The 7,730-nt window shown below is 48.0% G+C and overlaps 1 protein-coding gene across 1 annotated transcript; it reads right to left on the bottom strand.

Annotated features, from left to right (window-relative positions):
- Positions 1-3,732: 3,732 nt before the first annotated feature.
- On the bottom strand, positions 3,733-6,405 carry LOC104295461 (retinoic acid-induced protein 3-like). The gene is made up of 3 exons (XM_009895219.1): positions 5,471-6,405; positions 4,521-4,554; positions 3,733-3,825 (listed from the first exon to the last, which is right to left on the bottom strand). The coding sequence occupies exons 1-3, from the start codon at positions 6,403-6,405 to the stop codon at positions 3,733-3,735; spliced, it is 1,062 nt and encodes a 353-aa protein (XP_009893521.1).
- Between the last annotated feature and the right edge of the window lie 1,325 nt (positions 6,406-7,730).

The following is a 7,730-nucleotide window of genomic DNA, read 5'->3' as shown; positions in this document are numbered from 1 at the left end:
ACACCTTGTTTGGGGAGGGTGGTGCTGGTACCGGCTGCCAAAAGGGGAGCTTTTTTTTGGCAAGACGGGGAGCATTTGGGAGGTGAATCCAGCAGGGTCCTTCTCCGTCCCAGGTCCTGGCACCACTGGCCTGGGTCTGTGCCCTAAGGGTTTACTGTGCACTCCGTGCCCACACCTGACCAGGCACATGGAGCCCCACAGCCCTGGCAAGCCTGTGAGATGGTGAACTTGAAGATCCTGGGTCCGAGCAGTGCCTCTGCCCTTCTTTGCCATTTTCCCATGACATCCCTGACCTGAAGTTCAGTTAACTTTATCTCACCTCCTGATAATCCTGACCGATTTCATAATCCAGGTGTTCTTCGTGCCAACCCTTCTCCAGTGTGTACATTTCTGGGTTTCTGGTCTCCTTGAACAGGGAGAGGAGGGACCAGGAACCAGAGGCCCTGAAGGCAGCGGACCTGCAGCCCCCCCCCTCCCCCAGGGGAGCCCTTTGCAGGACAGAGAGTAGTTATGGGCCTTACTGAGTTTACTGGCCTTCCTGTGGGCAGATTTTAAGAAAAAACAGCATAAGGATCAGGCAACCTTCCTTCCTCCTCCACTCACTTGCTCCTGTGAGGTCTTGCCTGTCTGGCCCCAGCAGTTTAGGATTTCCCCAGAATGACCGTGTGTGTGTGACTGAGTGGCTGACTGGGTTGGTTTAAAATCAGTTTTAAGGTAAGAGGAAACTGCTGCTTTCCCAAAAGCCCCTCCTGAGGTGTGAGAAACCTGCACCAGCCCTTTCCCGCCAGCACCAGAGTGGCACCACCCCTTTCCCGCCAGCACCAAGTTCCACAGGAATTTGTATTTAATTTGGCATTTAAATCAGCCCTTACCCAAAGCTGCCTTAATATTGAACAAATGCAAAATAACTCCGGGCAGATTAGTATTCGTGTCATTACAGAGGCTTAAAAACAGAACTCTAAAAGGCGCTGTAAATCCATGGAAGGAGATTTTCACTCTCAGCCAAGCAGCATGCACAGTAACAACCAAGTAATCAAGAAAATAGCCATGCCCTGAATCGATGGGAGTGCATATGGTGTCCCTCATCCCTCCTAGTTCTTCTGCCTCTGGGGCCAAGGTGCATTTGGGAGGCACTTTCTGGTCTGTGGCAGTCAGTGAAGGAGCTGATAAGTGTCTGGGATGTGGAAAACACACACAGTAAGAGCATACTTCTCTCTTATTTCTCCTGTTAGCCCATTCTTTTGCTCCACCAGATTCCACTGAAGCAGGGGAACTGGCTCTGTTTCAACACATTTTTGGCTCCTCCTGGGACATACTCGAGCTACTTCTAAGCCATCAATGGCACCGCATCAGCTTGAAAACCTGATTTCTTGAAAGTTTGGTATTGTTTCAAACACATCCCTCCTGCCTTCAGTCTGAAAGTCAACAACTTGTATTATGGCTTCACATGCCCCTTTCCCAATCTGCTCCCCAATGTTACACTAGTATCCTTGAGGTTTCTCTCCCGTCCTCTGTGTTACGTGTGTGGAACTGTGTTTGAGGAGGGGAGAGAAGAAGGGAAGGATAAGCATCATTTCCACCTCCAATTTACTAGAAAAAGGCAAGATGTCCTTTGATGTGTTTCAAACCAATGCCTAGGAGGGCTCTTTCTCAAGCCAAGGGATTCAGAAGACCCAAATGTCCCTGTATTTTCCTTCAGTGCTGGTAGGCAGTGTGGGGAAGGCCCAGCCTGGCATATTCTAGACAGCACTGTGCCCGAGGAAGGGGATTTGCTTGCCAGGAGCATATGGATGTGTGGTAGCATAACATACCATGTAAAAACTCATGGGAGAGGAAGCCTCTAAAATGGGAGATTATGGCGTCATACCATCAGGAGATTTTAAAAAAATTATTATTATCATCATCATCATTTTGCTTTGATATTGTCACTACTTTCAAATAAAAATATTACATGTGTTCAGAACATCAGAAACACATATTTTTACAAGCTGAATTAAATACCTACAAGCTCCTTTCCTATTATTGATTATGCAAGTACCCAGCAAGATACAAGCAAATAAATACAAGAATATAGATGCAACAGACACGGACACGTGCAGTGATTAAAAGATCACATCCTTCCTCCTGCATTTGCTTGCTGTGGCTTGGCTTTATATTTCTTTCTTTCCTAAGCGCTTCTAACAGTGAATCAGCTTGCTTTATTCAAGAAAAGTAGCATGGAGGAGTTACTAACCCTCTTCTGCACCCTCAAGCAGCTGATCTCTGGTCCACAGTGGTAGCTTCGAAGAAGCCAGCATCTCTTTGCCATTTCCTCCCTAGCTGCAATCTCACAGATGGCCCACTCCAACCCATGAAGAGCTGTTGCTGTCACCCCACCAGCCATTAGAGGAATCACATTCCTGAAGAAGAACACCAGTCTCTTGTAGTCAGGCTGTTTTGGTTTTTATTAATTAAATATTCCACATAAAAAGTACTAAATAAATATACAGCTGTATCAGACACCTGTGTACCATACACACCCACTTGGGAAGCTCTATGTATTTATGTATGAAATATCATGGAAAGCTATTTACCAAATGCAAAGCAGGCTACAGAATGATTCAGCTGTGCGGACTCATTGCTCATTGCCAGGGTGCAATCCACACAGCACATACTCACACGCACGCACACACACACACACACACACACACAAACGCACACGCTCACGCTCGCTCATTCCTGGGAAAAAGGGTGTCCGCCCTCCGTAACCTGTCTGCTTGGGAAATGTTCATGTTAATGCTACAGACACACTCGGGAGGAGGCAGAGCTCTGAGGTGCACAGGATTAAATCCCACCAGGGTATTTCAAGCAGTTACATGGAAGAGGTTTTGTCTGCAGGGATCCACAGCCTGGGGAGGCAGGGGTGGTGAGGAAGGGTTTGCAGGGTCAGGCAGGCACCCTGGGGACCTCAGCTGGGGCGCATGATCAGGAGTCAGAGCTAGGAGGGAGGCTGATGCTAGAGTACAAATCCGAAAATGCATCAGGGTAAATAGGTGTAGATCTTTTTGTCTTTAGATTTTCTTCCTCCTCTCCACTGTGGTCTCTAGGTGATGAGAAAGGGGTTGGAAGTGAATGTGAGGAAGAAAAAAGGTATATTCTTTCTCTCCCTCTCTGTCTCTTCTCCACTGATCTCTGGAGGAGAGCCAGGCAGGGCTGGGAGCAGGCACAAAAGTAACGGTGGGAAGATAAGGATGTCCTTGGTAGTACCTGAGATGTGTTCATGGGTGGGCAGGAGTGGGGAGGTTTAGGGCTGATGATCCTACTCCTGCCTCTTCTCCCATCAGATGTGGGGCGCCAGCATCCCCACAAGCTGATCAAAGCAAGTTCTGGCTGATGCAGAGCCGGTTGCGGACCTGGCTGATGATCTTCTTGCTGCTCGAGCCCTACAGTTTTTTTTAATAGGCCAGGACAGGCTCTTCCCAGCATGTTCCTTTGTCAGAAGAGGTGAGCTCCATCCCACAGAGAAATGGAGTGAACAGGGACAGGATGGCCAGAGTGGTATCTGAAAGTTGTGTTTGAAGAATGAGAGGGGGCTACAAGGGTGCCTGTGTGGGGAAAAGAGGACCCCTCTCCTCTTTTGCCAATGTGGGTTGACACTGTCTCTTCTGGAGGATCGACTCACTTGTCAACACGTGGCTCATTCCCCGCGCCTCTACTGAAGGTCACTTAGTCTTTTTGCTCCCTGTGGAGCTGCTACATGGGGCCTTTCCCACCAGTGTAGTCATGGTATGGGCTTGTCCTGGCCTTGGGCCGAGGGATGGAGAAATCATTTTGGGGTTCGATGGTCTGAAAAGAAAGCAAGAAAGTCTTTACCTTTCAAAACTGGAGAGAAGTAATAGAATAGGGCTTAAAAACAAACCAAACCAAAATAAAACAAAACAGGAGAGACAAACTGTGTGATCAATGGGGCTGTGGAAGAGGATCCTGGCAGAACAAACCAGTAATGGAGAGACGTCACCCGAGGACACATGGGGACATGATGTGAGCTACTAGACCTGGCTAGGCTGTGGGGCTGTGGTCTGAAGGAGGACCGGTAAATGGAGATGGGGACATGTAGACTGCCCCCTCTGGGTCTGCACTGCAACTTCCAGTGACTGCTGGCAGGAATACATTCATGGCATGGACTGGGGAAAGGAGCACAGTCTCCTGAGGAAAGGGCACAGTCTACTACAGGAGCTGTGCTCAAAGAGATTCTTCTGTGATGTCAAATCCAGAAGTGTTGAAAACCACCACCTCAGACTTTGCCTTGGGCCCCTCTTGCCTCCCCATGGCCCTGGACATGTCGCAGGTCCCTACCCCCAGCCACAGGCACCTCCATGAACATGTGTCATGGCATCACCCAGCTCCATGCGAAGCACCTGCCTGCCTCCACAGAGCCTGCTCTAGGTCCATCTGTCTTTGCCCCTTCTCCTTCCCTTCTCTTTAGCGCCTGAACAATAGCCTCCATGTGGTGAAACGGGTGAAAGAGGGTGTGAACTTACCTTCATCTGAAAGTGAGAAGAGTATGGGGAGTAGCTGACATCTCCTGTGTCTCCTGAGTCACAAGACAAAAAGGGGGGAAAGTAGTGAGTTAGCGTTACAGGGCCTGTGGCAGCTGTTAGCAGCTGCTTTTAGACTGATCAAACTACACAACATGCAGGCAGGAATGGGTTAAAATCTGAATGGTATTTAAAATAACAGGACACAGGTGGCCTTGGAGTTTAAACACCTCCTGTTGCTTCACAATTACTGTCATCATCACTGGCCAAATCCCTCCCACTTGCATGCACAAGACCCCCTCTGTGGTATTCCCTGGGAAAGCACAGCCTTTCTAGGCTATTCTTTTACAAACCAGGAGGTCTGACTCCAGGAGACAAATGTGATCTCAGTAGCAGATCCATGGGGAGTTCAGTCACATCTCCTACCCATAGGTTTGGGAAGCCTCCACTGATAAAACATTTTGCTTTGTCCAAGTAGGCATGAGACTCACTCAGAAAAGTAAGATCTCCTTGCCTCCTTTTTGGATGATGGGTTCATTTTTAAATAGATAATGGGAATCAGATCAGAACTGGAATAAATAATCTCCAAGGTATCACCTGGAGAGGTCTGAAAAGCTGGAGCATTGCTAAGACACAAACAAAAAACTCCTGAATTTTTACATAGGCTTTCCAGACATAACAATCATAAGGACTTATGTCTCAGCCCTGACACCCCCTAAGTCTCCTACTCAGACACTCCTACACATCTTTGGCTTTTGCATCGGTCTTTACTCTTTTCCCTCTCATCTGGAGATTCATTTTCACTTGCATTTATGAAGTTTCGTCAGTCTGAAACTTTTTCCTACCTCTAAATTATCCATTAAATTCAAATCTCTTCTTGTGGCCCTCCTACACCTTTTAGCTCATGAGTGGTGTAGGTGTGCTTAGGGTTGAGGGACAGTGGAGTCTTTCACTTCATCATACCTTGCACAATTTCATCTTGGGTGTAGGCACGGTTGTCCACTCCAGTTGTCTGCTTTATGAACTTGGGTTGGCAGAAGTCATTTTCTGGAGGGTAGTCCTCCAGCTTCAGAGGGGCAGTGAGGAAACAAATTTCAGGGACAATATACATTATCAGGAAGATCCATCCATTGGACACCAGAGCAATGGCCACAACAGGATCATCCCAGCTACGTTTGTTTAAAACTGCATTGCCTTTTGTGAGCATAGTGATCCACACTACCCAAATAGCAATGGAGAACAGGACAGTGACAAAGATGTGTGCCCCGTGCCTCTTCCAGCTTTTGTATGACCCACAGAATGTGAACATGGAAACCAAGAAGGTCAGAGCCATCAAGAAGAGCACATAGATCAAAAGCATGACAAAGTCCTTGTTGGTCTCCTCCGCAGTCATACCCAGAAATTTGTCTTTCTGGTTTACTAGCATGGTGACTAAGTACTCAATGCTGATCACAACTTGTACCAGTGCAAAGGAAACAATGAGGAGCAGCAACACCATCCAGGAGAAGGGCTTTCTTCCTCTCACTAGTTTGTTGAGGTTGCAGGCATGGGTCAGGAGGCATGAGAAGCAGAGAGCAAAGAGGACTCCAAATAGGAAGAAGCGAGTTGGGCGAGTCCTGTCATTTAGTTTAATGATGAAGGCAAAAGTGAGACCAAAAATGCCTAGTGTGCCGAAGAGAAAGAAGAAATAGATGGAGATCATGTGCCGCTTGCTGTTGTCTTGGACTTTACAGATGAGAAAGAAGAGCGAGCAGATGAGGAAAATGGTGACGAGGACACCAGCTGCAGCCAGTGACTCCAGGACAATCCCCCAGGCCTCCTGCATGTCACAGAGCCGGTAATAGTCAGCATCGATGCTGCCGCAGCCTTGGGGAGGTGACGTTGTCATCCTCTTGCCTTCTTGAACAACCTCACAGTGAAATGTTTCCCCAAAGCTGTAGAAGAAAAGACACAGGCTGTTGTATCAACCACCCGGGTGCTGCCGGCGGAGGGAAAAGAGAAGCAAGACAGACATCCAGCCCCACCTCACTGGGCAAGGACACCACAGTGCTAAAGACATGGGGCTGTGGGAGCAGAGCCACCCCCTTGTTTGGTGTTGACTCTCTATCAAGGGCAAGCCAAGCCTCTTAGCAGGAGGCAATTCACCTTGCATGTCCTCTGCCCCATGCCTGGGGTTGTGCAACGTCGTAAGAGTGCAGGGACCAGGGAGAAGGTGAGGCACTTTCGCAGGAGTTATCTTGGTGCTCTGCAGCGCAGAGACTGAGCTGCTCTGTTGCTTCTGTGATATGAGAGCAGCTGTTAGTCATAATACAGCTTATGCTCTTTTGACAAGTTCGAACAACATCAGCACCTCTTACCAGTGAGGTTCAGGGATGAGCAATGCAGAACAGGAAACTCGTTACTCTGTTTCTTTTCCCTCTTTTACTTTCTCTGAAACACTCTTGGCTTTGGTTTATGGCTATGAATGAAGGGGAACTTTAACTGCTTTTTACCCTGCAGAGAACTAACCTGGATGCCTCCAGCATAGCTCTTCTCACTCCAAATTAAATAGCAAATATAGGCCACCAACCACGAGCCCTCAACTCATATTCCTCCTTCTTCATGGCAGTGCAGCAAAAAGAACTGTCTCAAAGACCTCGGTCCCCTCCCCAAGATACTGCCTTGCACTGGCTGGAGGCCTGACATGTCAGAAATAACCACCAAGTTACTGCTTGAGGAGTCCACTAGTGAAGGATGGACAAGGTCTTCAAGGTACCCAGCTCATTAGTGCTGTCTGAGTAAGCCTGGTTTAAGCCCTTCTCGACAGGAGATAAGAGGGCTGCTTAGGTGAGCTCTGCCCGAGGGGAATTAGGTTGCCTACTTCCTTGAAAACCTGAAGAATGTGCAGAAACCACTGCAGGAGGATGTTGGGCACTTTGCGGCCCATTATGCAGGCACTGAGTGAGTTTAGATCCCCGAGGCCAATTACTGCTTTCTAGGTACCAAATTGCTGAGTTAGGCTCAGGTCTCTAGAATCTGTCAAAACGGGAGTTTAGATACAATATCGGCACGGAACATGAGGGAATCTGGCCTTAATGGTGAGCCATGCTGGAAAAGTAAGGACTTTCTTTTCTGATATATAAAGAAAAAAGTTAACCTTGCAAAATCTAGTCTTTAGTGCCTGCCTTGCCATTTGTCTTGATTTTCCCCCATTCAGAATAAACATACTACGGT

This window comes from Charadrius vociferus, unplaced genomic scaffold, assembly GCF_000708025.1.
Source record: "Charadrius vociferus isolate BGI_N301 unplaced genomic scaffold, ASM70802v2 scaffold251, whole genome shotgun sequence".
Taxonomy (NCBI): domain Eukaryota; kingdom Metazoa; phylum Chordata; class Aves; order Charadriiformes; family Charadriidae; genus Charadrius; species Charadrius vociferus.
Note: the sequence above shows the minus strand (reverse complement) of the source record. Positions and strands in the feature narration are given on the sequence as shown.

Coding starts and splice junctions, on each gene's coding strand:
- LOC104295461 (XM_009895219.1), bottom strand. CDS start 6,405: ATGACAACGTCACCTCCCCAAGGCTGCGGCAGCATCGATGCTGACTAT. Junction 4,555..5,470: donor ATTGTGCAAGGTATGATGAA/GTGAAAGACTCC, acceptor AGGAGATGTCAG/CTACTCCCCATACTCTTCTC. Junction 3,826..4,520: donor CTTCTCACTTTCAGATGAAG/GTAAGTTCACAC, acceptor CTTTCTTTTCAG/ACCATCGAACCCCAAAATGA.